Genomic DNA, 27,024 nt, shown 5'->3' with positions numbered 1-27,024 from the left:
GTTCAAATCCATAAATTAGGCATCCCCCTCTTTCAATAACGTTTATTTTGATTTTAATCCAGGTGCTGGAAATCCCGAGTTTCCGGCTCCAATTGAAAGCAGCATTATCCCCTTTTTCTTTTGTGTTTCAAAATCTCCGCTGAGACCAGAAGTGACCCAGAGGAACTCTGTAATCCACGCGGCGTGAACAATTTATCTTATGTCGGTGGGAGTGGGAGCCGAGTTGTCTCGCGATGAGGGCTTTTTTAATCAGTTTCCCATCCACCGCGCGTGCCGGGATGGAGATCTTATGGCTTTGATGTCATTGTTGGAGCAGCTGTCAAACCAGGCTCATCTGACCGCTGAGGACTCCTGCTATGGATGGACTCCCATTCACTGGGCTGCTCACTATGGACAGGTAGGGTTTTGATTTGCCGAAGTTATTTTTTTTCTGCATTAGAAAATAAAAAAGAATGCCTCTTATTATTAGAAATATTCAGTTTAATTTCAGCCCCAGCGTCTGTAACTGTGAGTTTAACCGCGGCTGGAACAGCAACATAAGCCGTCTGTATAGACTTAAACGTGTTTGTTTTATTGAGCGTCTGCTGTGTTGGTTGCTTCTCAATAAAGTTTTGTTATGTGAAAGAAAAAACAAAAGCCTAAGCGGCGCCGCGCTCTCATTGGTCCCCGCTGAGCCAATCACTGCTTTGGCGCGAAGCCGAAAACCGGAAATGCTGTTTTTTTATTTCAAATACAACCGGATAAATAAGAATCTGATTTAAAAAAGCACTTTTATTTAATAATTCAATTTAAGACATTAGACATAATCCATTGGGTTCTCTTTGCATTTTTTAAAATGTCTATTTCTAAACTTTTTTTTTTTGGCAATAGAACAAAACATTAATAAAAACACAAACATGACGACCTTTTCACATTTACTATTCTTCCTAAATAATATATCTTACATACGTCTTCCTAACTAACAACGCACTTTCATTTTAATAAATTGCTACACCTGCTTTTAACAGCAGAAGATATAAAGCTATGAACATGGTCGAAAACAAGCAAACATACAAAAAAACAGTGAAATGTGAGGATTTAAAGTATATTTTAAAAAAAAGAACCGGAAAACCTGGGGTTTGTAACAAATTCTGTAAGTGAGAAAAGCTTAATTACAAGAATTTAAATTTTATTTTTTACAAAATAACATAATAAAAACTCATTTTTAATGCTTTCTCAATTTTAACTATTTCCAAACTTATTCCCTATTCAGTTTTCTAAATGAAGAATTCTTCTTTGTCTTTCCTTCATCGTGACGTTCCTCTCTCCCTACTTAATTAAATGCACCAAAAATTAGTGCTAACACAAAATCCCTAACCTCTGGGATGTCGTGTATTGACACTGTAAATGTTGCTTTGACAAGATAAAGAGGTTGAACACAACAACAGAACCTCCAGGCGTCCCACATTAAGACTAAACCTTAAACCAGGAGGTGCCGCCCAGAATGCAGCTTTTTAGGATTCCTACATGTCACTGTCTGATGTTGTGTTCGACCAGCTGGAGTGCGTGGTGCACCTGGTGCAGATGGGGTGCGAGGTGAACACAGTGACGAGCCGCTTCAACCAGACGCCGACTCACACCGCCGCGTTCGGAGGGCACCCTCACTGTGTGGTGTGGCTCACGCAGGCCGGCGCCGACATCAACAGACAGGTGCGTCTGTGGAACGCCGTGCGGCTGTCCTGTGACCAGCAGGTGTTTGAGCCACATCCTCTGTTCTCAGGACTGCGTCGGTGAGGCTCCCATTCACAAGGCGGCTCGCTCCGGAAGCTTGGAGTGTGTTCAGGTCCTGTTGATAGCCGGAGCAGAACCACAGTGAGTAATCGGGGTCAACAGTTTCTGGAAGATCTTGGGTTAACAGGTGCGTTGTTCCAGATCTGAAGACTAACATAATGTAAACTGAAGACCAGGGCTCAGGGCATATTTGTAAATGTTTATATGTAAGAAACAAGGGGGGGGACAAGGGCAGGAAGACAGTGGTGAGGTGTGCGGTTGGAGTAACAGATTGGGTTTCATGGAAACGCTTATGCTCTGGAGACTCGATGATTCTCATTTTAAAAGAAAGTAAAGGATTAAGAAGTCTTGGAAACTGAGGCCGGAAAATGTTGGAATTCTACCATTAATTCCAGAGTTCTCCTTCCTGTTCAGCTTAAGGAACGCCAGCGGACAGACGGCAGCTGACCTTGCCCAAGCTCACGGATTTCATGACTGCTTCTGCATCATCTCCAACGCCCAGACACAGCTGGTCCAGCTCAGTGTGCTCCGAGACTGCGCCCCCTGTGGGCAGGGACAGCACTGCAGGAAGAGGCAGCAGACCCAAAAGGAGACCCATCACATGAAGAAGGCCCGGAGAGCGGAGGGTAAGAAATGTGAAAAAAAAAAAAACAACCATGAATATAAGAACCATTCAGTGCAGAAGTGTGTGTTGGAACTGTTGCAGTGTTGGTGCAGAGCAGCGTTGGTGATGAGGTGGAGACCATGAGCATGGAGCCGAGCTCAGGTGAGAATCGAACCAGCTTAGACCCACCAGCCAACGACGGGAGATTTCTTTTCAAACATTACACCTGAACTCTTCCAGAATTTGCTTTTGCTGTATTTTCTCCACACACAGACGCAAACACCAAAGCGTTCCCCGGCGCACATCAGCCCACCCCTCCCTCTGAGGACACACAACCAGAAGAACGGCGCCACTCTCTGCCCGGTCCAGCTGAAATGTGCGGCTCGCTGCACCTGGCCGGCAGCTCTGGCTCCAACCGGCCGGAACACTGGCGGCTGACAGGAGCCGACTGCGGGGACTCGCTGCTCTACGGACACTACCACGGCTTTGGAGACACGGCCGAAGACCTGAGCGACAGCGGCTGCAGGCAGCCTCTGACCAGCACCGTCCACCTCTACCACGGCTCGTAAATGAAGCTGCCGAGACGCCGTTAGGCTCAGAGTCACAGCAGCAAGACTTCAGGAACTTTGGGGCTGAATAGAGTTCAGGAGGTCAAACACACGAGTCAGGAACTGAAACATCTTCAACGTCCTAAAGTCTTAATTGTTCTTGTTTGTTTTCCCCAATGTTTCAGACTTAAGAATGGTCCTAAGATTCAGTTTGGTCTACTTTTAACGGACAATTTGGCAAATAAGTCTGTGGAGAGATGTGAAACACTCCAAAGAATGTCCCCATACTACGGGTCCAGTCAGGAGAATGGTACCAGAACAAACGTGATTTTCACGTTTAAAGCCACTTTGCTAACTGTACTGCACGGAACGGACACACCGTGACCCAGCCACGCTCCGAGACGTTCCATCCGAGTCAAGTTGAACCTTCTTCAAAACAAACTAAATTGGTGTCAAACATTTGTGCAGCTAGATTTTTCGCTCTGCTGCGAACATTTTTACGTTTCCAGAGGTCAGACAAGGTCAACGAGCCCCTCCGATATTTATATCAAACTAATTTGAAGTCAAACTGTGCTACTTTGTGCTGCTAAAAGTTTCCTCCACAAATGTTTATTTGGGTAATGTGGAGGGGGGGGCCGGTCGAACCTTTGACCTCTTAAACTTCCATCAATATCTTCAAAATAAAAGCATTTGCTTGCTTGATTTGAAGGAGGTGGGGGACCAACTTCACTCAGGGAGACGCTCTACTTGGGCCTGGAAAACTATGGAATTGGGAGTTCAGTATTTTTCAGATCTTGAAGTATGGAGAAGGAAAATGAGCATGTAAAAATATTTTTTTCCAGACATTATTCTCCTTCATGCTGTCTATACATTGTCTCTTTTTTTCCCTGTGTCCTACTTTACTTTTTACATTATTATTCATTTTTTATCTTTTCTCTCTGTACTTGTGTCCATAATTTGTGCCTTCATTCCTTCAGTTTCCTCCTGATGTCCTTCAGTTCTATCGCCCTTACTTCCTTACATCTTCTCTCATTACTTTTTTGTTGTTCCTACCCTTCTTTCCTTTGTGATTTATCCCTTTATTGGAACTTTGTCTCCACTTTTCTTTGGTTCTGTATTTAGTTGTTGTTTTTTTTAGATGCATTTAAGGAGCTTGGAAAATAATCTGAAGAGCTGGGAGCTCTTGGAAAGCATGGAACATCGACATGAGCAACTTGCAAGTTGCCAGGTTGGTTGCGGTAGCTCCTGTAAAACTGACGGTTTCTACCAGCCACCTCGTGTGGTGTATTCACGTTTACACCGCCGCTGCTTTTGCACTATGAGGGGTGGCCAGATGAGGCCCCCCTCTGTCCATCACCAAGAGGATCTGCTGCACTGAAACTAAACTGAAGGCCTCGATGTACCAAAGGGAACGTTTTGTACCGTGCTGTGACTCTGTCTCCAGGGACTTGATCCAAACCTATTTATGTTTTACGAAAGGGGAACCTTGTGCTAAAAGGACAAGCCATGTCAGCTGTGCTGCCACAACTGCCTTAAACCAGCAACACTGCTATTCAGAGCTAGTTTTCTATTTTGTCCTGCTCTTTCCTAATAAAACCGATTTTACACATAGCGACATATTCTGAGTTTTTGCTGTGATTAAGAAATCTGCTCTTTCCTTGATGTAAAGCTGAGCTCAGAGGTTTTAAGAATAAAAAGGAGGAAAGACACTTTATTTGAATCCTTACATATATTAAAAAAAAAAAAAAAGGTCAAACACTGAGCTGTAGAAACCTGGAGGCCGACGGGTCATTTCCTCAGATCCAGCTGAATGGTTTTCTGCAGGTTGGCTATGCTGGCGTCCAGAGCTGCCAGGCCATCTCTGAACGCCGCCTCATCTCTGGTGTTAAAGGTCGACTCCGACTTCATGCTCCAGTTGGACCACACAGACGCCGCCTCGCACGGCGGGACGTCCTCAGAGAAGGCTAGGTTGGGGTGATGATGATGATGATCCTGGTGATGAGGTAACGTCTCAACACATTGCTCTCTTTGATTTGATCCGTCGCCTTTCGAGTTTTCTTCTCGCTCTGCAGCAACGCGCAGACTCTCGGTGTGTGTGGGCTCCCCCTGGTTAAGGGAGATCAGGAACTCCTTGATGCGGTCAGTGGATGCCGCTACTCGATTTTGTTGGCCAAAATACTGCTTGGTGACGGACAATGAGTTCTGGACATCCATAGGTTTTGATGAGTAGTGACTCTGAAGGAGCCTGAAACAGACAGGAAGCAGGAAGATCAGATAACTTAGAGAAACATTAGATTTTAAAGGAAATATCATTACAGATTGAAGAATATTTGGTAAAGCAGAACTCCCCCAGGTGGACTCTTTAAGAACTACACCCAGACCTACCTTCTAAGATGTTTAATTTCCTTCAGTCTTAGCTGAGCGACTGATGCTAGCTCAATCTTCTCTCGCTCGCTCTCCAGCAGCCGGTTTCTAGCCGCCTCCAACTCTGCAGACACGCACATGTCGCTTGACCAAAAGAAGTCGACTTATTCCCTCCGTACCACTTGAGGAAGTAGTAAAAACATTTTAAACCACCAGATTTAAACTAAATACTTATTTTGCAATGCAATAAAAAAAAAATCATATTTTATATTTAACAGTAGAAAAAAAAAATTTTTTCCAGCTCTCACTCTTTTCTCACACCTCACCACTGTCTCACTGCCTTTCAACACGCTTCACATTCTTCCTACCGCTGCAGGGAGTTGCTATGGATACAATCTCAGTCTGTCTGAACCTGTCTTAATGAGGGCCTTCTCTGCCTCGGTGTCCCTCAGCCGGCTCTGTGTGTCCTGCAGAGCTTTCCGTAGCTCTGTGAGGTCATCCTGGAGTCGCTGAAGGCTGGACTGGGCAGAGATGACTTCCTGTTGGAGGCTCGGTTCTGTGGGGAGAACAGGATGCTGCGGTGACAACTTCCTTCAGGCTGGGTCACATGGTGTCATGATTCAAATCGTCAAACGCCAACATCAGACACAGAGGTTGAGTAAATATGCAATTCAACTCCCAATAATTTCATCTTTCAAAAACATCTGCTGCTGTTTAGCAAAGAACAACTGGCAAAACTTCACCTTCTGAAGAAAGTAGTATCTGGCCTTTCTGTGGCTCCTCCACCTTCTCATGCCGATTCTTCACACTGAAACACACACACACAAATCAGGGCAGAGGTGTGTCTGAAGCCATGGGTGAGTAGAGCATGAAGGGAAACAATAGCGTACCTGCAGAGCTCAGGGTTCTGAGTGTCTGAAACACAGACGGTCTGCTCCAAACAGCCAAGCAGCCACTCTGCTACATTGCCTACCCACACACACATATACAGTATATCAGGAGCTGAAGACATAAAGCTAAAGGAGCAGTAAGAGGTTTCATTTGGGCACCTTGTCCAGGAATCAGAGCCCGGACTTCTTCCAGCAGAGAGCGGAGCATCTCCTCCCTGCAGCAGCTCTCCCTCGGGATGCAGCCGGCTGCACCATCAGCACCTCCCACAGGACCACACTCCTCCCTCCCATCGCACACTGCAGACGCAGAGCGGGAATGGTTCCGATGGTCCCGCAGCGCTGCGCTGGACCGCAGCGGAGGCGGGACGGAGGCGGACTGGCGCGCAGATGTCTGACAGCCCGCAGACAGAGACTGAACAGACTGGGTTGGTTTCTGAGGAGGATGAAGCTTCACTCCGGAGTGCGGAGCCGGAGGGGTGAAGCTGTGGGCGGCTGCTGGTTGGCGCCGTTCTGACCTCTGAGCATCTGAGGGTGGAGAGGCAAAACAAACATTAGGGGATTAGGAAACAGAGGTATGCAGGTGTAGTTTAATAAGTAATAATAATTTTTAAAATGAATTTGATTTTGGGAATTTATGTCAAAACAAAATTTATCTCAACTTCGTAAAAATACCTTTTGTTTTATGTTTTTGGCCAAAAACTATAAAACATTAATATTTACATTAACTTTATTTGATCAGGGGGAAAAAATGAACGATTCAGAAACCGGGTCCTGCCATTAAAATTTAATTACTTCCTTAAATCAGAATGTTTGAAATCCATCCCTCTGTGTGAATCTAGAAATTATATGGAGTTTCATATTTTTTACATTGAACCACTGGAATAAATATACTTGCGGATGATGTTTAAACCCCGACAATTCTGCAGCCAACTTGGATTCAGTGAGCTACGCTGTACCTGTAAGGACTTCAACACTCACCAGCTGATTTTATGGCCGGTTTCCTTTCGCTCGCCTTCCCCTGGGAGGTGGATCCTCTTGATTTGACTGTGCCACCCTTTACAATTCTTAACAGAGTTGGAGTGGCTTCCACACAAAAAGAGAGAGAGAGAGAGAACACAGCTAAGTACAGGAAAAAGAACCTATTCGAAGATGCAAAAGATGGTAGAGACTTGCAGCTTTAATAAAAGCTGTTTCTCTGGGGTTCTGACTCAGTGGGTCTAAATACAGAAGCAAGCCACACTTTTCAGATTTTTTCCTACGCAACAAAATGTTGGAATTTCTGTTCCTACTAGGTTTATCCTAGTAGAAACCTAAACTCTCAACAAATAAACAACCACGCATGTTGGAGGGCACCGTTTCATTCAAACTGGGCTAAAATCAGAAACTGGACTCTAAACACACCAAGTACCTGCCTTCGCTGGGAATTTCTTTCCAGGCTTTTTCCCTTGGAAACTGGAGGATCTTGGTTTAATCGTTTCTTTCTTCGGGGTTCTCTGAAGACCTGCTGATGCTTGAACACACAACACAGCATTTTGGATATATTTTCTTAGGTTATTCTGCAGGAGGATCCTTCAACGGAAAGCTGTGAAAGGATTTCACTGAAAACACGTTAGAAACCTAATTAACAGACTGACTGTTATAAAAAAAAAAGGGGGCTGATGTTAAAATCTTAAAGTCTTCTTCTGTTAACCTTTGATGAAAGCATCAACATTGTCCATAAACACGGCTTCGGATGCAGGAGAATGGCGGGGAAAAAAGCAGCTTTGTGAGTGTAAATGAATACAATTCTGCACAGAAAAGTGAGCCAAAAAGAATGATGGCTTCTTCCTGTCTGAGCGGCCCTTCAGTCCACGTCAGGAAACGCCACAGATCTGAGGCCATGCGGTTCTTCAACTCAAACAGACACAAACCTAAGATAAATGTCACCGTTTTGAGTCCAGGTATGAAGGAAAGCCACCTGACCTGCTTCGTCTGCCACAAGAATGCCACTGAGCAAGGCAGCACACTTGTCCAGGCCCCTGTGGAGAGTGGTGACCTGAGGGCAGAACAAAGACTTAATAATCAATCAAGAGGCTATTCCAAATTAATTATTTTCATCCTGGTCAGGGCTTCATGGTGCTTAGAGAATGGGTTTTATAGACTCTAACAGAATGAAATCTGGGCATAACTGTCATTGTTATGGGCCTGGAGACTAAAATCCCTGCATGATTCTTACCTGGTCCTCTGAGTCTGTGGAGTAGAGAGAGTAGTCAGGCTGAGGTTGGAGTGGAGGTCCTCCATCAGGAGGCGCTCTGATCTCACAAAACAAAGACAGCATAAAAAATATTCTTTTAAAATCTATTCTGAACTTTCAAACTCACCGGCTCACTGTAACTTTTCCTGTCAGTCTTCCCGATGTCACCACCTGGCGGTTAAAAAGAGAAAAACACACCCAGGTCAGATATAAGCCCGTCTTTATCCGATGTTTCAGACTAACAGCTAATATAGTGATTAAACCCCTTCGGCTATCCGGAAGTCATACTTTGTCTCGCGTTTTTCCACTCATGGTTTCCTCACAGTCCGTCTCTAAAGGCAGCAGATGGACCTAGAAGTGGACATGTCTCTAAGCTAGCCAGATGGGAAAGAACTTTCAAACAAATCACTTCCGCTGGAAGCGCGACATCTAACTGACCAATGGCGTTATGCTGCGTTGAGGCTTTACTCGGAAATTTAGAATTCCAGGTCGGAAAAATGAATTGAAGGTGAAATTCCGACTCGGAAAGTCGGAGGTTCTTCAACTCTAATTTTAAAACCCAATACGACGTTCAAGTCGAAAAACGTCTGTATATAATGCATGGAATGCCGCACTTATAACTAAGAATGCTTCTTAGGTGCCGCGAACGCATCATTGTAAATGACTCCGCCCACACCCAGCGGCCTCCCGTAAACATGCAGCGCTCGTTTTAATAGAGCTTGAAGGGATTTTTGTATTATTCATCCCAGGTCGACAGGGTGGGTCTGTTTAGGAGACACAAGGCAAACACGATGACACTGAAATAGTCTGGAGACCAAGCAACTGTGTAATAGAACAAGACCCATTATAGATATAAAAATTGATAAAATTTCCACCAAAAAAAAACAGCAGAAATCTTGAGATTAATCTCAATGTTTTCTAGCAAAAACCTCGGAAATGTCTGAACTCGAAAACTCGGAACATTTTTTTAACTTTTGAAACTCAGAAATAATCCTGGTTTAAAAAAAAAAATGTTTATTCTCAAAATTATAGCTTTTTGGTGGAAATTTGCCAAATTTATTTCTGTCTATAACAGCTCTAACATTCTGTAGTAGTTTGAAGACTTCAATTGTAAATAAAAGAAAAACTAATTTCTTAATTGAGGTCTGAAGATATGGAATCTACAAATACCTCAGTGGCACATCCACAGCTTTGGGGACCGCTGTGGAGTCTTCAAAATATGAAGATTAGAGAACCCTCAGCATCCTCTTCACAAGACTGATTTAACAGTTCTTCAGTCAGATGCTTCTTCAGATCGCTGAAATACAGACTGCTGCAGGGCATCCATCAGCATTGACTCTTTAAACAAACTTGTATGAGTCGAATACCTTTTGGTATTAATAAAGTCTTATTGAATTGATGGAATATAGTCTGGAAACATTCCAAAGTTACCCAACTCTGGAAAGTTCTACACATATAAGGAACCCAGAAAAAGGAATAAATGGGCTAAAAAGTCATTCTTTTTTGTTTTTGTTTCAAACAACGTTTTTCCTTTAAAGTAATTTTATTGGAGTTCATTTAAACATGCATTCTTCAGGGAGTCGTTTACATTCTGTGCTGCTGACCATGAGGATGAGCGCCACTCTTACTGCTCGTTTGTCCCTGCATCACCTGGAGCTCTGCTGATCACGTCAGTTTGGATCTCCACACTGACTACATTACTGAACTGTTGCTTTGAACATTGATTGATGGGAAAACTGACTGTGGCAGAGCAGCTGTACTGCAACTGGAAAGCTGAGCTTTTACCTCTAACTTGCCTCGTGTGTTTGACTTTCAGTAATAGGAAAAATTCAGGCTGCTTACTATTTATTGCTCATTTCAGGAGTGCCAATGCTCAAAAGAAATAAAAACACTAAATTTGATCAGCAGACTGACCGTTTTAATTTATCGAAAATTGAAATCAAAACTGCACAATATCACCAAGTAAAAAAAAAGCTGCATGCAAGCCCGGGGTTCTACATTCAACATTCACAAGCTGAGGTTCCCCAGGATTCATTTAACAAACACTGAAACAACAAGTGAACCAAAGAACCAAATCAACAGTCTGGGATCTGGAGAAGCGTCACTCCCATTCCTCGTCATCAGCTGCAGCCTGAGCAGCAGCCTGGCTCTTCCCGCTGCTCTCCTGGAAGGAGCCCGTCTGCAGACACACAACACAGCAAACGTGTTAGAAGAGCAGAAAATCGGACATGGCTCAGAGTCAGAGTGGAAGTAATTACCTTTCTGGAATCCGTGGAGCCGAATGTTTTCCTGGGGTTGAAGCCGGCGCCGTGGCTGCTGAAGGCAGACTCCTCTAACCAAGGCGGCACTTCCTGCTGCGCCTGTCAGGAGAGAAAAACACAGGCTGTTATCACAAGCTGAGAGCCAATCAGAGCTCAGAGTCTCACCTTGGACAGAACCGTCACTAGGGAGCGGGCCAACCCCCCGTCAACCTCTGGGTCAAAGAATGACACGGCTCTCCCAACGTTCCCACAGCGCCCAGTTCTCCCAATACGATGGACGTATTCGTCGATGTCCTTTGGGAGGTCAAAGTTCACCACATGCTGAACATCTGGAATGTCCAGACCACGGGCAGCTACAGAGGTGGCCACCAGAACAGGACATTTCCCAGAGCGGAAATCTGTCAGAGCCAGCTCCCGTTCCCTCTGCTCTCGGTCACTGCCAGACACACACAGTTACCGTGGGCAACAAAAACAACAACAACAACAACAGGAGGAGATGGAGGAGTGAGGTACCCATGGATGCTGGTGGTTGGAACTTTCTCCTGGCACAGGAACACAGCGATGAAGTCTGCTTGTCTCTTGGTCTCCACAAACACCATGGTACGCTCCGTTCCTGAACACAGAGGTCAAAGGTCATCAACCCTCAGCCTCTCATTGGTGTAGCAGCATCTCATTATCTGCTCCACCAGTTGAAACAGTAAGTGATCATGTTTAATTCTTCATTATGTGCTCCGCCCATTTTGTTCCATGGGCACAAAAATTATATAGCAACTTCAATCACTCTTTTAAATATCTCCAGATATTCATGGATTAATAGTTGTTTTTTTTTTTAACAAATACCAATATGAACTTCAATCTTCACTATAAATGATAATATTTCAGAATTTGTATCATCATTAACTGCCAGGTTTAGCAGCTAAAATCAGCTCCTTTATTGGAAAACCACAACATGAAGAGTTTTTAGTTTCAGGGCCAAAAGGGGATAAATTCTGATCAATTTTTACATTTTATTCAAAGTCAATAAACAGTTGGTTTAAACACTTGATTCAGGTGTTGGACATGGGGCACAGCTAAAGATGCTGCAAAAAGCATTTTTAAGATTTGGAGAGAGAAAAGATTTTATGTAATTTTTTCCCCAATTTATGTAAATGGACAACTTGGCCAAGTTTTGTCTAATTTGCATAAACAGTTAAAAGTCCTGCACAGATAGAAAGTAAACAGAGTTCCCAGCCACCAGTGTACCTGTGGTTTTGAGGATATCAAGCAGCTGCTCTCTCTTGGAGAACTTGGTGACTTGTACAAACTTCTGTTCCACGTCGCTGCAGGCTCCGCCCACAATGCCCACAGCCAGGAACAGATAATCCAGCTTTAGGAAGTCACCAGCCATCCTGTTTAAGGAGCAGAACCATGAATGAGGCGGGGCCATGAAGGTGAAGCTGGAAGACTCTGTGTTCAGCAGACCGACCTCTGGATGTCTTCAGGGTAGGTGGCGCTAAACATTAGAGTCTGACGATTCTCCTTGGACGGCATCCCAGGGGAGCCAACCAGGCGCCGCATGTCTGGCTCAAAGCCCATGTCCAACATCCGGTCGGCCTCGTCCAGCACCAGGTACCGCACCTTACTCAGTCCCACCTGGAACACACCCACTCAGTTCCTCTCTGCCTTACCCAGAGGAGTAGAAGTGTTCCTGTCCTCACCTTTCCTCTCCCAATCATGTCCAGCAGACGTCCAGGAGTTCCACACACCACGTTACATCCTTTCAGGATTTCCCTGATCTGGTGTCCAGTGCTGACTCCTCCATAGACCACAACAGGTCGGACACACGTCCTGAAACACCAGGAGGAAGAGTTCAGCTCCTGCCTGGTCCTCCAGCCAGCCAGGCTGGCAGGTTTCTAACCCTCACACCTACCCATAAGCAAACTTCCTAGCCTCCAGGTAGATCTGGTTGATGAGTTCTCTGGTTGGAGCGACTATGACGGCTTCGGGTTCTTGTGTCTCACTGAAGCGACTGGCCGCCACGCCGTCCGTCATGAGCTGCTGCAGGATGGGCAGCAGGAAAGCAGCCTACAGGACAGGAAGGAACGCTTAGTTTAAGATTTTACACACTGGTTGGATCATATCCAAAAGTACAACATTTTTATTATTCAACAGAATTCCTATCTTTAAGATCTCACCGTCTTCCCAGAGCCAGTCTGTGCGCAGGCCATGAGGTCTCTGCCTGCAGAGATGATGGGGATGCCATGCTTCTGCACCGGGGTCGGCTTCACGTAGCCAGACTTACTGATGTTTTTCCTCAGGGACTCACACAGGGCCGCCTCGTCAAAGGTCTGAGGGACGGACGGAGTCAGTGTGGCTGCAGTCCTCCATCAGACACACAGCTGAGGGACTCACCATGATGGCCCTGGGGGGGTTGGTGCCGCTGATGTCCACCAAGATGTCGTCGTACTTGTCAAAGTTGATTCCACTCTTATAATGGGAGAAGATGGAGTCTTCGTCTTCAGGGAGCGTTGGAGGAACGTATGTGACTCTCGGTTCTGCGGGTCAGAACACAGACACCAGGTTCTAGGCGGCAGAACATGCTGTGTTTATCTAAGAGCCCAGACGATCACTTACTGTCACTATCAGGGTCGTCCTTGACTGAACCTTTGTCTTCTCCTGCAGCACACAGAACAGCCATTACAGATTCACACTCGCACACATCAGTTCATTCTCTCGTCCTGTAGCCTCAAACCTGGATTGAAGGTCTCTTCGTCTTTTCCACGGTAACCTGCAACGACAGACACAGTGAGCTCTTACTGACAGAAAACTCCTCTCAAGACAAAGGTCTGGGTGGCCAACCTCCACCAAAGCCTCCTCTTCCTCCCTGCTCAGCATCTTCAACACACAAGCAGTGATTAGTCAACAGCAACACCTGTGTGTGCAGAAAGCTGTGCATCCATTAGTACCTTGTCTGAATCCTCCTCTTCCTCCCCGACCTCCTCTTCCTCGCCCTCTGAACCCTGCCAATCAGAACATTCAGCCAATCAGGAGCTCTTAGAGCAGCAGAAGGAAAACCTTCAAGGTCATTCCTACCATTCTCATGAGCTCCATCACCATCCTCTGCAAATCAGAGACCAAAAGTCTTAGAGGCTGATCAACTCCCAGGAAACAAAACCAAAATAAAGATTTACAAACATTACCAGAGAGACTGTCTGAGTTCATCCTGTTGAATCCTCGGCCACGCCCTGATAATAGGACAGGTAAAGTCAACAGAGCAGCTCAAAGTCAGCCCAGGCTTTTCTTGTAGATAGCTGGAGAATAATATACTTAAAATACTTGTGTAGCTGAATCTTTATCTGACTGTCCTGGAGTTAGATTGAATATTAATGGAACTGGTCTGCTGTGATCTAGTGCCAAACATAAACAGATTTCTTTTTTCCTCATGTGGACAAATGAAGGTCTAGTCTGGTTCAAGTCTCACCTCGACCTCCTCTCCCACTGAAACCATGTCTTTCCCCGTCTTCGTTAGATTCCCTGCTGTCTCCGTCTGCGGCAACAACAAACCTGAAGATTTAGAACACTAGAGAGTTCAACAATCACTTCTACCCAGACTGATCCCTGATACTGCAGCAGGTCGTTTAAAAATGCAGCAGAACCTTTCATATGGATACAAGAACCTTGCTTGGAGCAGGTGTTTTCAACATCTTGGTTGGTTGAGGAAAAAAAAAAATCTAGATGGCCACCACAGTCATAAAAGAAAACTTATTTTTGCACTAAATTTGACAATATTTATCACAATTGAATAAAACATTCGATTGTGATAAATGCTGTTAAGGCATACATAGGTGGGCCCATATAAATCATATTTACTGACATGTTTTTATTTCTTAAGATGGTTGTCATGAAAAACTAATTTTTGCACTAAAGTTGGAAATTAGATGGAGATGAATGTGTCTGCTTGTGATATAGAAGTCATACATAGTCTGGACCTAGGGATTCTCTTTTCTGGAGAAAAGAGTTCAAAATGGTCACCTAAGAGAGTTTATGACCTCATAAACTCTTAGGCTTGTATCCAAACAAGAAAACTGTTTTACAAAAATATGCTGCACTATAAAGACAGACAACACCCTGTCTCCCCCTGCACTGGACTTCACCAGTATTGAAAATGGATGGATCACTGTATCAAATTTTCTGTTGAAAACCATTAAACTGAATTAATGGGAACCTGCGCTGGAGTTCCAAAATCCTCCTCTGCCTCTCCCTTTGCCCCCTCGACCTAGAGAAAAACATCAACTCAGTCTCTGTGACTTTAAACTGTGTGATGGAAAAAAAGATCAGAAAGTGCTTACAGCACTTCCTTACCTCGTCCAAATTCACCATGTTCACTTTTCCATGAGTCTCTTCCTGCCGCTTAGGAAAAAAAACAGTTTAAAGATTAGTTGTTGTTTCTTTTAACTTAGCTACATATCCTCAATTTAAATATGACGCAATAAAATGTAGTTAATGAAAAACCAGGAGACATTTGAAACTTTACCATCATTAGAGGAATAGCTGGCTGCTGTAAATGTAGTTGCTTTATTTTCCTGTAAAAAAAAAAAAAAAAAAGAAGAAATAAAGAGTTAAATCGCATGTTGACAGTTGGAAAACACTAGCAACAAACTTATTGGTCAATTAGGAGAGAAGTAGCTCACCTCTTCTTCCCACTCGTCCATATTTATGGAAATCTTTTTAAAAAAGAAAAAAAATTACAATTTAATTTTTTTTCCCCTCCCCATGACTTCAGGATTTTAATGTATTACCAGTAACTTAACAGAATCATGGTTTAAAAATCTGTAACCCCTTTAGGAAGCAGGACCATCATTCTTCTAAATTATTTGTACTAGATGTGGGAAGGAAAACCACAATATAAAAATATGTCTACAGCTAGAACTTTCTCTTGCATCCCTTAAAAAGGTACAATAAACAACGGGAATGCCCAACTCAAGGGAAATAAATTTTTTTTTTCGAATACTCTTCGGTATAATTCACATGAAAGCACAATTGAAAACGTATAAAATTTAATTCCATACTTTCCCCAGACGGTGTTAAAAACCCTGGTTCAATAGCCCGTTAACATTTGAACGCTAACTTCGACGTCAATGCCTCGAAAACCCGGCAAACATCGCGATAACTGCTATTAAGCTAATGTTTCAACGACGGGCTGGTTATGAATAATTGAGACATGAAGCCTACAATGCGGTCTCCCGCTAATTATGTCACTCTAACGCAACTGCAGCACATGTCAAGTGTCGTCCTTATGCGAAGCCACGACCGCCATGTTGCTCCAAGCTTCAAGGCAGCAGCTTGGCGCTGGTGCTCCGCCGCCATATTTGTTACAGCTTCCACATGTTCCCAGACACGAAAACTCGCTGAAGCCCGTTTCTAGCTAAGCATATTAAATTTTGACGCAATTTTGTCATAATTATCAGCAATATAGAAACGATTAACATTTCAAGTTATATCGGCGTGATAATAACCTTGCACTTTCAACAGAGCTCTTTACAAAAATGAGTTAACTTTAACCTAAAAGATCAAATAGACTCAGACGTTATTTTATTTAATTGTTTTAATCTTTCCTCATGGGAAGTGGGAATAAAAAGCAGTAAAAACAATAAACTAGCTAACGTTACCTTTAGCTTCTCGGGTGGAAATCTATTCTTGTGACTGTCTCCGTCCGCTGTCCAATCACGTTTGCGACGTAGAGCTCACGAGCCAGGGTAGATGACACGCGTGGTTGCCATGCCCGCTTTTTTCCCGCTTTACTGGAGCATGTTGAGAATACGCTAAACAACCTTCTTTTACGTAATTATTCCGTTTTCATTTATCATGCTAGCTTATTTCAATCGCTTGAACAAAAACAGTCAAATGCGGAAATTATATTATGAGTTTCTACATCATAAAGAATAAATGTGAAAAATAATTAAAGCAGCGTTGCAAACATTTGAATGGGGATGTTTTCTTGGGACATGCTGATTTTCATTTAAACGTGTTAAGTTCCAGCATCATGTGATTGATAGATTAAATTCACAACAAATAAAATATACTGGAATTCTAATAGTCTGTGAAAATCTGACAGTTTGAACGCAATACTTGTTCACTCTTAGCGATCCCGCAGTAAAAAAGGATCTTGATGTGTCAAGTCAAGTCAAAGTTTATTTACATAGCACATTTACAGCAGCAAACACAACATCACAAGCTCATAACCCTTTACTTTTTCTCTCTTGTGATTAATGTCTGTGGCTTTGCTATTATGATGACCAAATGATTGCTCTTAATTACATGCCATTAAAAATATCCAGCGCCTTCTCCAGATTTGGGAGTCTCAGAGGTCTACATAAAACCCCTTGGATTCCATGCTTCGTGTTTGACCTCTGACCTGCTCTGTCAACAGTGGAACTTTATATAGATAGGCGTGTGCCTTTCCAAATCAAGACCAATCACCTGAATTGACCGCTGAATTGTAGAAACAACTTAAATGTTGTTTCTACAACTTAGAGGTGAGTTTCCGTTTTTAATAAATTTCGAAAACACTAACAATCTTTTTTTCTACATTGTCATAATGGGTTATTGGTGTGTTGAATTTTGAGTAAAGAGATTTTTTTTTTATAGTTTTGAATTAGGCTGTAACATAAAATGTGGAAAAAGTGAAGCACTGTGAATACTTGGTGGATGCACAGTTTGTTCTTGCCCAAACATATATCCTGGTGGAAATTTAGACCATATTTTCTAACAGAACTGGTCGAACTGCATCCGGCTTTTAGGCCTCCCTACTCACACACTCCATTACAGCATTTATCACTAATGCTCTCTGGGCCTGAGATTACATATTTTGTCTCATCATCTGCAGCTAGAAATACGTTTTAACTTGTTTTACTTTTGTGTAACTAGGTGTGTTGCATTTCTGCTCAGGTCCCTCTTGAAAATGAGATCTATATCTCAATGGGGTTTTACCTGGCTTAAAAACGAAAGGAGAATTTTGGTTATTCTAATTAAAGTTTGGTCTAACTTTAATTAGAATAATTTTTAAAAAATCCACAAAAAAATCCTCAGACAGTGAGAAAAATGTGTGTCGTTTTATTCGCTATATGTAAATTTCTGGTTCTCAAGTACATTTCTGACTTGACTTAAGATTTGATTCCTGAATAAATTAACTTCTTGATAATATTTCTTTTATTAAGAAATTATAGTACTGTGAGGTTGAGTCCAGTCCCTGGAGTTGTGATCCAGGCCAGCAGGTCTTGAAGCTGCCGCGCGGAGCATTGTGGGATACTGGCTAACGGGTGAAGTCAACATGGCTGCGGCTCTCAAGCAAAGGATAGAACCTGCAGGAAGAAGGCCGTAAATGAAGCCCGGTACACACACAGCTCTACCGCCTCTTTAGTGGGCTTAAAACCGCCGCGTTCGCCGACTTCTACGCCGCCTGCGGAAGGCCGAGACACTCCCAAACAGCAGCAGATAACAAACAAGTGAGGATAAAGTCTCGTATGAATTCCGACGAGAAGGAGGACTGTGAGTGTGCGACACCACAGGCCGAGACCAGCCCCGCCAGAGGAGCTGCTAGGTGAGGAAGCCGAGAGGAGGGAGCCGGGGCTGCCGGGGAGGAGCGAACCGATCAATAGCTAGCCTGCCAGCTAGTTAGCTGTTGCTGCTAGTTGCTGTGTGGCTGCAGACTATCTGCAGCTGCTGTTCTCCCCCAGCTTTGGTTGTTTGATAAGAAATATGTATTGTAAAGTTATTAGCTTTAGGAATTCTGCACACAATGCAGCTGGAGCGAGGAAGCCTTGATAGGTTTGCTATCTTAGCCTGCTGGGTCAGCGTCAGAGAGAATCTGTCCGTGACATTTGTCTGACTGACTTCTCTGACAATGGCTGCGAGATTTTCTACAACACAACAGTTACTTCTTATTAATCGTGGCACTACGGTGATATATCAGCAGAAATGTGCTGCTGTACACATAATTCAGTAGGCGACAAGACCAAGTGTGGTTCCTCTTTTTTCTTAGGAGGTTTACATTGTGGCTCTGCATCAGAACAGCTCAGATGAGTCAGTCAGTCTTGACTTTAAATCTTTGTTTTCTCCTTTTAATTAGAGAACAAGAGGAGCCTGACATAGAAAACCCAGAAGCAAGCCGAATGTAAGTAAAATATCTGTAGTTACACATTTTCATTCATTCCATTTCCATTCCTCCATTCAGGAACACCAATTTCAGGACATGGTTGCTCACGGAAGACCTAATATGTCACCAGCTCAGGTGTTATGTCAGGTTTTTGTGATGTTAAAAATGAGACCAGACACCTCTGCAGCATGATGCTGCCACCACCTTACTTCACAGTTGGGACTGTGTTTTGAGGCTTGAAAGCTTCCCCCTTTTTCCTCTAGATGTAAGGAAGGTCATTAAAACCAAACACTTCAGTTATAGTTTTATCAGACCCTGGGACATGTCTCCAAAAATTAATCAAACTGTCCTTTTGGTTTTGGGTCAGAACGTGATGGTTTGATATTATCTGTAGAAATGTTACTGATAGGCTTTAGGCATCCTGTCTGACCATTTTCTGTCTGTCAGTTACAATAGGGTAAATATTTGACACACCATTGATTTTTCAAGTTTTTCCTCTTCCAAAGAATGAAGAAGTCTGTAAGATTCATCATAGGGACACCTGAACTGTGAAACAAAATAAAAAAAAAAAAAATCCAGACAATCCCATTGTATGATTTTTAATTATTAATTAGTATGTTATTGTCTGAAATTAGTACTTGATCTCCTAGCAACCAGCAAGAATTCATTCTCTCACAGAACTGTTAGTTCATCTTTACAAAGCCCTCCTATCCTCCGCTCATTACTTGTATTAAGTACACCAGTGTGAACTGGTTAACTGTACTAAAGACAACAATCCACACACTCAATATCTTTCTATCACCGCCACTACAAAAAAGTTTCGGGCTCAGGTGTTTTTATTTATTTATTTTTTTTACTTTAAGCCCTTCATGGCTGGGTCTTCCAACCTTCCACTTATTGCATTCAAAAAATGCCAATCAAATATATCAAGATCATATTATTTATACTTCTCTCTCAAGTTTGCTCTGGAGCCTTGAAAATAACCTCTACTATCGTCATCCTCCTCATTGGTTTGTGCTCATTGGTCCGTTTCTGTCTTCTGAACACAGGAAGCGTGCAGCTGCCAAACATCTAATAGAGCGCTATTACCACCAGTTAACGGAGGGCTGTGGGAATGAGTCTTGCTCCAACTCCTGGTGTGCCTCATCAGCGGGATTCAGCCGCATGGACAACAACGCGGCGGCAGTCAAAGCTCTCGAGCTCTACAAGGTCAACGCCAAACTATGTGACCCACACCCTTCGAAGAAAGGCACGGCGTCCACGTACCCGGAGAGCAGCGCTCACAGCAACTCGGCCTGCAGTAACAGGAAGCTGAACCATAAAGATGTCCACGCTGTTAGAGACAATTTCAAAGGTGGGTCCATTCAAGACATACGGGACATTTGCTAAGATGACGTTTTGCCTTTTCTCTTCATGAAACATTTGTCTCTGTACGCAGATATAAATTACCTGACAGAGGAGAAGGTGTACGAGATCTTGGGCATCTGTGGAGAGAAGGAGGATTACTCTCCTCTGATCCGGGTAATAGGTCGGGTATTCTCCAGCGCCGAAGGCCTGGTGCAGAGCTTCCGGAGATCCAAACCTCACACAAAGGAGGAGCTAAAGTCCCTCCAAGAAAAAGACGAGGACAAGGATGAAGATGAAAAGGAGGCGGCTGCGTGCTCTGCCACAGCCATGGAGGAAGACTCCCCCACCTCCTCATCGTCACGGCTCGGCGAATGCTCCTCAGGAGAAAACGACGTCCAGAAGTTGGCCCCTGATGAGGTTTCGGTGGACATCGAAGCCGTGCGGCGGGTGTATGAGCGCCTGCTCTCCAACGAGAAGATAGAGGCCGCTTTCTTGAATGCACTAGTCTACCTCTCACCTAATGTCGAGTGTGACCTGACATACCACAATGTGTACTCAAGAGACCCCAACTATCTGAACCTGTTCGTTATAGTGATGGAGAACAACAACCTGCACAGTCCAGAATACCTGGAGATCGCTCTGCCGCAATTCTGCAAAGCCATGAGCAAACTCCCCCTGGCCGCCCAGGCCAAGCTGACTCGCCTGTGGTCCCACTACAGCGCCGAGCAGATCCGCCGGATGATGGAAACCTTCCAGCAGCTCATCACCTTCAAGGTGATCAGCAACGAGTTCAGCAGCCGCAACCTGGTCAATGACGACGATGCGGTCGTGGCGGCCACCAAGTGCTTGAAGATTGTTTACTATGCAAACGTGCTCGGAGGCGACCTGGACACAGAGAACAACGAAGACGAGGACGAGGAGCCCATCCCAGAGTCCAGCGAGCTCACCTTGCAGGAGTTGCTGGGCGAGGAACGGCGGAACAAAAAAGGCCCTCGAGTGGACCCTCTGGAGACAGAGCTGGGAGTCCGCACCAACGACTGCAGGCGGCCGCTCATTCCCTTTGAGGAGTTTGTGAACGAGCCTTTGAACGAAGTGCTGGAAATGGACAAAGACTACACTTTCTTTAAGGTGGAGACAGAAAACAAGTTCTCCTTCATGACCTGCCCCTTCGTCCTGAACGCCGTCACCAAGAACCTGGGCCTGTACTATGACAACCGCATCCGCATGTACAGCGAGCGGAGGATCACGGTGCTCTACAGCCTGGTGCAGGGCCAGCAGCTCAACCCCTACCTGAGGCTCAAAGTGCGCCGAGATCACATCATTGATGACGCTCTGGTCAGGGTACGTGTGGACAATGCCGACGTTTGCTAGCTCCCGCAACCAATGAGGTGTAGTCATACCAGGTTGTTTTTGTTGTTCTTGCAGCTGGAAATGATAGCAATGGAGAATCCTGCGGACCTGAAGAAGCAACTGTATGTGGAGTTCGAAGGCGAACAAGGCGTTGATGAAGGAGGAGTGTCCAAAGAGTTCTTCCAGCTGGTAGTGGAGGAGATCTTCAACCCTGATATTGGTAAGAAATCCCAACAAGTGCTCAACGTGTCACCCACATGCTACCCTGACGGTATGAACGGACTTGGACTAATTCCACAAGAATCTTCTCGCTCAAAAGAGGATGCTTCTCTTCCACGGTCATGTTTCTGTTTTTTTCTTTGTTCAGGCATGTTCACGTACGATGAACACACCAGGCTGTTCTGGTTCAACTCGTCGTCGTTTGAAAACGAAGGCCAGTACACGCTGATCGGCATCGTCCTCGGCCTGGCCATCTATAACAACTGCATCCTGGACGTGCACTTTCCCATGGTCGTCTACAGGAAGCTGATGGGCAAAAAAGGAACCTTCAGGGACTTGGCTGATGCTAATCCAGTGAGCTTCACTTCAGGATCGGTTCAAGCAGCAGTCGATGAGTTGAAGGTTTTTGCTGACATTCAGTTGTGTTTTGAAAGGTTTTGTACCAGAGTTTGAAGGAGCTGGTGGAGTACGAGGGCAATGTGGAGGAGGACATGATGATCACCTTCCAGATCTCCCAGACGGACCCGTTTGGTAACAGACTCATGTACGATTTGAGGGAAAATGGGGACAAGATTCCAGTGACGAATGAAAACCGAAAGGTATGCCAAACTGATGCCACCCTTGTTCTTCACTGCAACACTTTCTGCCATCTACTGACGATGTGTGTTTCCACAGGACTTTGTAGCTCTGTATTCTGAATATATTTTAAACAAAAGCGTTGAGAAACAGTTCAAAGCGTTCAGGAGAGGCTTCCACATGGTCACCAACGAGTCGCCGCTAAAGTACCTGTTCAGACCAGAGGAGATCGAGCTCCTGATCTGCGGCAGCAGGGTGAGATCCGGAAACATCCGTCAGGAATCTGGAGTTTTCGTTGTGTCTGGGAACCTGGGTTTGAGTTCCTCTCTCTCTCATTCAGAACCTGGATTTTCAAGCTCTTGAGGAAACAACGGAGTACGACGGCGGTTATAACAAAGACTCTCGAATTATTAAGTAAGAAAGCAACTTTTTTCTCTAGGTCTGCATTATTATTGTGTGTTAAAGATGTGGTCTGTCTGTTATATATATACACCTTCTTCCTTGTGTCTGTACTTCCCTTCCTGTTGTGCTTGCTTCCTTCACTTTTCCTTCTTTTCACCATAACCCAATTTGTTCCCTGTCTTTCCTTTTTTCACTGTTCTTTTCTTAACTTTTCCTTTCCTTTTTTCTTTTTCTTTCCTTCCTTCTTGCTTTTCTAGTTGCTTTTTTCCATTCACCTTTTCCTTCCTCATTCTCTCTTTTTCCTCCCTTGCTTTCTTCCTTCCTCTCTTACTCCCTCCTTCCTCTTCTGATGTAAACCTAGAGGTTTAGTGACTATATGCTGGATACTCTGTAGCTTTTCCACTACATTTGGTTAAGAGAACTTAAACCATAAACATGCAGAATGTGATAAGAACCAGCAGGTGAAGAGTTTTTCCTCCAGCGGTTGACTCCATGCTGTGATGACAGCTTCTGTTCTGACTGTGGGATTTGTCTCCTGCAGGGAATTCTGGGAGACGTTGCATTCTTTCAGCGAGGAGCAGAAGCGCCTCTTCCTGCAGTTCACCACCGGTACTGACAGAGCGCCTGTGGGCGGGCTCGGCAAGCTGAAGATGATCATAGCCAAGAACGGCCCAGACACAGACAGGTGAGGTGTCACCACGACAACCGTCCTGCTCCAATAGGCCACCGGTCAGTCACACAAGGTTCCCCAGGTCAGAAGGAGAGCTTCCTGTCTCGCTGAGTCAGAATGTGAGCCTGACTGAGCCTCACATTCTCAGTTAGCCTTAAGAAAATATTCAGCTAAATTACCATTAAAACAAAGTTAGGGCTTGTAAATTCATTAACAGGCAAATTCAAACACACACAAAAATAAAGTTATAACAAAAATATTTGCATAAACGACTCAAAGGCACATGCTTCCTAAAGAAAAGTATCCTTTAATGTCCCACAGTGAGGAGGTTCAGTTTAACCAGCTGCTAGTTAGAGGTAGTAAACTCATTAAAATATATATATAGGAACAGAGACTGTAGAGTAAGGGGTAAATTTATGAAAATAATATTGTCCAGTTATTAACATTATTTAACATAGACACTCAAAACTGTTTACAGTTTTGTCAAAATGACATTTTTAAATGATATATCTTTCTAAACAAGGGCTGAATTGTTTCCTACTCATTGCATTTAATTATATTTTTGCTCTTTACTACAAAGAACCCTAAAATAATGTTGCCATTGTTTTGAAAATGGTGTCAAATATTTTTTTTAGGATCAGTATTGAGCTTCAAATATTACTGTCGTAACACCACCAGTAGGAGGCGCTTTTGCCTAGTAAACTCTTATTTTTCTGTCCTTCCTTCCTTTATTCTTCTTTAGTTTTTCGTTTTTCCTGAACTTCCTGTCATCTTGTTTTCCTGTCTGCAGGTTACCAACATCCCACACCTGCTTTAACGTGCTGCTGCTGCCAGAATACAGCAACAAGGACAAGCTGAGAGAGAGACTGCTGAAAGCCATCACCTATGCCAAAGGGTTTGGCATGCTCTGAGCCCCCACTACTAACAGACTCCTTCTCTGAAAGCCCATGAATCCCTGCCCTGCCCCGCCCCTGCTTTATCAGACACAATCCAAACGGCGACAGAACACGGACCAGGAGGAGAACGAGAGGACAAACGGTTCCAACTGAGCACTCTAGTAGTTTTGCTGCTGTGCCTGCATCATCTTCCATCAGTCAGTGTAAGCACAGAGGCCTCCTGAACTTCCCACTCCCACATCCACAGTGTGTGAATGTGTCGCAGCCTCCTTTTGGGTTTTCCATGTACAGAGAGGATGGTTTTCCTTATTTATTTTTACGTTTCAGTGGGTTATCTCATGGCTGCCTGTTAGCTTCCCTAATCTGGGGAAAGGGGGATAGAGTCCAGTCAATGTTAAGATAACCTGGTCTAACAGATGATTGAAGGTTCCCCACTAAAGCTTCACTGACCATTCCACTCTACTTTTGCTTAAACACAATTCAGATCAAGGTAAGCATTGGGAAATTTACTGTCCTTTGGTCCAAAATGGCACATCATCTAAATTAAAGTTCAAGTTTGTTTCTGGGCATTTGTTCTTGCTCTGGGTGGGGGTTTGGTGGGAAGGGGTTACACCACAGGTTAGAATCAAATCTTTATCAGATCAGAGCTGTGTAAAGTGCACTTAGACATTTTCAGAATGTTTTGTTTTTTTTGTTTCTTTCTTGGCCACAGGTCACCATGATTGTTTGGAGATTTTCATTTCCTTGTCTTCCTGTGTTGACAATTCCAAATAAACACAGTGTTTATATATATATGAGTGCAGTAGAAACTGCAGCGCCATATTGTGCAACATCTACACATGTGGACTAAAGAGGATGTTCTCCATGTGCCAACCTACCAGGGAAACCAGATATTTACAAATGCTGTGTATAAAACACAACCTGCTTTAGCTTTTTGTGACGATGAATCAAGCTAAACAACCTGTTTAGGCTGGTTAGGATCACAAAAAAGATTTTTGTTTGGTTAATATCAGAGTAGGGAAACGTTCTTCAAATGTGCAAGTTTTCTTCCGTTGCCTCGGGATTTGGTATAACTGTCCTTTAAGCTCAAGTCAGATGAAGGTTTTGTTCCATTAACTTCTCATAGCAGTTAGCTCCTCATAACTGGTTTAGTAGGGCTCCATTACCCACCTTTTCAGCTCTGATCACTAATTTCCTTAGGTCTGAGGTCAGGATGTAATGGACACTACAAAACACAGACTTTAATTTCATCAGTTTTAGCTTCTTCAAAAATGACATTTTGGGGAATTTCATTTTTTTGGGACAGCCCCAAAAATGAGTCCCTTTGGGAGCGTCGTTACAAACCGTAATCTGGCTTTACGCTTTGGTTTTTCAGTGGAGGCTTCTTCATTGCTGAGCAGCGTTTCAGGCTATCTTGATACAGGACTCGTTTCAGTTTTAGCTGTTGTTCTGGTGTCGAGTCACACATTTCACACCAGAACCCGTTCATCTGTGGGAAACGGAACCCGGCGTCTTCCACTGTGACACGTCGAGACACTCCCATGCTGTTTGTAGTTGCATGTAACAGTTTTAGCAGCTGTGTGGCACCTTCAGGTATCTCAAACATGAACCAGACTTGTTTAGGTTCACAGTTTTCATTTTTTGGCTGAGTTCTTTAATTTGCGACGACGTCACACAAGGAATCAGTTTGAGATCTTGCGTTAAAATACATCAGAAGCTTCATCTGCACTATACCCCGAATAGCTTAAAGATACAGGAATCTTAGTGTATGTAAATAATAAACATCTTATATTTAGCAAATAGAAATAATTGAGGTAATCCTGATGGCCCTACAACAGCTTTGTCTGCTTTAACGTCAGACAGGAAATGAAAAGGTTGGATGTTTCAAGCTGTGGTGTATGTAAATATCTGGTTCCGTCTCAATACATTTGCTAACCGTTTGTCAGGTAAAAACTCCCGTTTGTTTCATCCACATCTGGTTTTAACGTTGAACACTTAGGAGGCTCGCACTGCAGCAGCTTATCTGGAACCTTCTGCACAGGCAGAGTCAAGAAGATACCAATAGATCTCAACAGTTTGGCTTCTCTGGTCTTTAGTTCTTGGACTGTAGTCGGCGGTGGGACGGCTCAACGCCATCCTTGCTCCTTGCTATGGGACACAAGAACCACCATGAGTAGAAGAACCCTACTAAAGGTTTGCTGACCTGTCAGAAAAATCCACAAGTCACTTAGTCTCAGGCAAAGCTCCGTGGTGACTTTCCTAGCAGTTCATCTGGGCAAGGTGTTCCGATTGTATTTGGATCTCTCTGATGTATGCTGTGAGAAATGCATCATCTAAACAAACTATATGAGCCACTTCCTTATGAACCATTAAAGAAATTACTATGAATGTAAATGTCATTTTGTTTGCATACAGACCACACAGAAACAATAAAAGGAACTACGAAAAAGATCTTGTTATATTTTACCAATTAGTAAGAGGACCTGACAACCATCGTGTATCATAACCGTACAAATGCCCATCATTTTGTCGTCAAACATTGTCCATCTTTACTTTTCCAGTTCTTCAGTTTTAAAAGGTGTTCCCTAATTCATACATAAACCCACTAATATGGTCCCCAGCAGGTTCTGCCTCACCACATGTCTGGAGCTGTTTCCAGGAATCTGGACCATTTTATTTTGGCAGTATTGGTGGAGTACCAAAATAGGTTTTCAGGACCTGGATTTGAAGATAAGTCCATAAAATTTGAGATTTGCACTC

The 27,024-nt window shown here is 43.9% G+C and overlaps 4 protein-coding genes across 10 annotated transcripts; 2 read left to right on the top strand and 2 right to left on the bottom strand.

Moving 5' to 3' along the window:
- The first annotated feature begins 48 nt into the window (after positions 1-48).
- On the top strand, positions 49-4,537 carry LOC114141010 (ankyrin repeat domain-containing protein 10-like). The gene is made up of 6 exons (XM_028011407.1): positions 49-397; positions 1,537-1,689; positions 1,760-1,851; positions 2,185-2,396; positions 2,477-2,536; positions 2,648-4,537. The coding sequence occupies exons 1-6, from the start codon at positions 200-202 to the stop codon at positions 2,941-2,943; spliced, it is 1,011 nt and encodes a 336-aa protein (XP_027867208.1). The 5' UTR covers positions 49-199; the 3' UTR covers positions 2,944-4,537.
- ccdc14 (coiled-coil domain containing 14) lies at positions 1,690-8,978 on the bottom strand. 4 transcript variants are annotated; one of them, XM_028011402.1, is made up of 13 exons: positions 8,698-8,978; positions 8,537-8,580; positions 8,392-8,467; positions 8,139-8,211; positions 7,585-7,686; positions 7,155-7,259; positions 6,336-6,701; positions 6,177-6,255; positions 6,030-6,094; positions 5,699-5,842; positions 5,308-5,410; positions 4,696-5,167; positions 1,690-1,825 (listed from the first exon to the last, which is right to left on the bottom strand). In XM_028011402.1, exons 1-12 carry the CDS (start codon positions 8,719-8,721, stop codon positions 4,711-4,713), a joined length of 1,638 nt encoding a protein of 545 aa, XP_027867203.1. In that variant the 5' UTR covers positions 8,722-8,978; the 3' UTR covers positions 1,690-1,825; positions 4,696-4,710. The 4 variants fall into 4 exon arrangements, with proteins under 4 accessions (XP_027867203.1, XP_027867200.1, XP_027867204.1 ...); XM_028011399.1 differs by lacking the exon at positions 1,690-1,825 and adding an exon at positions 2,231-2,331; XM_028011403.1 differs by lacking the exon at positions 1,690-1,825 and adding an exon at positions 2,231-2,331 and having other exon boundaries at positions 6,177-6,246; positions 8,698-8,974.
- A 1,327-nt stretch (positions 8,979-10,305) lies between these two features.
- Positions 10,306-16,555, bottom strand: ddx4 (DEAD (Asp-Glu-Ala-Asp) box polypeptide 4). Of its 4 annotated transcripts, XM_028010926.1 has the most exons (22): positions 16,319-16,554; positions 15,341-15,373; positions 15,184-15,232; positions 15,012-15,059; positions 14,875-14,925; positions 14,131-14,196; positions 13,850-13,894; positions 13,743-13,769; positions 13,616-13,669; positions 13,509-13,544; positions 13,402-13,437; positions 13,284-13,325; positions 13,062-13,204; positions 12,845-12,997; positions 12,580-12,734; positions 12,368-12,497; positions 12,136-12,302; positions 11,913-12,058; positions 11,184-11,283; positions 10,836-11,106; positions 10,668-10,769; positions 10,306-10,588 (listed from the first exon to the last, which is right to left on the bottom strand). In XM_028010926.1, exons 2-22 carry the CDS (start codon positions 15,359-15,361, stop codon positions 10,511-10,513), a joined length of 1,920 nt encoding a protein of 639 aa, XP_027866727.1. In that variant the 5' UTR covers positions 15,362-15,373; positions 16,319-16,554; the 3' UTR covers positions 10,306-10,510. The 4 variants fall into 4 exon arrangements, with proteins under 4 accessions (XP_027866727.1, XP_027866730.1, XP_027866728.1 ...); XM_028010929.1 differs by lacking the exon at positions 14,875-14,925 and having other exon boundaries at positions 15,027-15,059; positions 16,319-16,555; XM_028010927.1 differs by lacking the exon at positions 13,509-13,544 and having other exon boundaries at positions 16,319-16,553.
- A 1,379-nt stretch (positions 16,556-17,934) lies between these two features.
- On the top strand, positions 17,935-26,707 carry LOC114140745 (ubiquitin-protein ligase E3A). Its single transcript, XM_028010925.1, has 11 exons — positions 17,935-18,249; positions 18,778-18,822; positions 19,854-20,158; positions 20,243-21,492; positions 21,577-21,721; positions 21,869-22,074; positions 22,155-22,319; positions 22,396-22,551; positions 22,637-22,710; positions 23,240-23,383; positions 24,159-26,707. The coding sequence occupies exons 1-11, from the start codon at positions 18,173-18,175 to the stop codon at positions 24,277-24,279; spliced, it is 2,688 nt and encodes an 895-aa protein (XP_027866726.1). The 5' UTR covers positions 17,935-18,172; the 3' UTR covers positions 24,280-26,707.
- Positions 26,708-27,024: the final 317 nt, after the last annotated feature.

The sequence above is a fragment of the Xiphophorus couchianus genome, chromosome 24, assembly GCF_001444195.1.
Source record: "Xiphophorus couchianus chromosome 24, X_couchianus-1.0, whole genome shotgun sequence".
Lineage (NCBI taxonomy): Eukaryota > Metazoa > Chordata > Actinopteri > Cyprinodontiformes > Poeciliidae > Xiphophorus > Xiphophorus couchianus.
The sequence above is the reverse complement of the archived record's forward strand: the minus strand, read 5'-3'. Positions and strand labels throughout refer to the sequence as shown.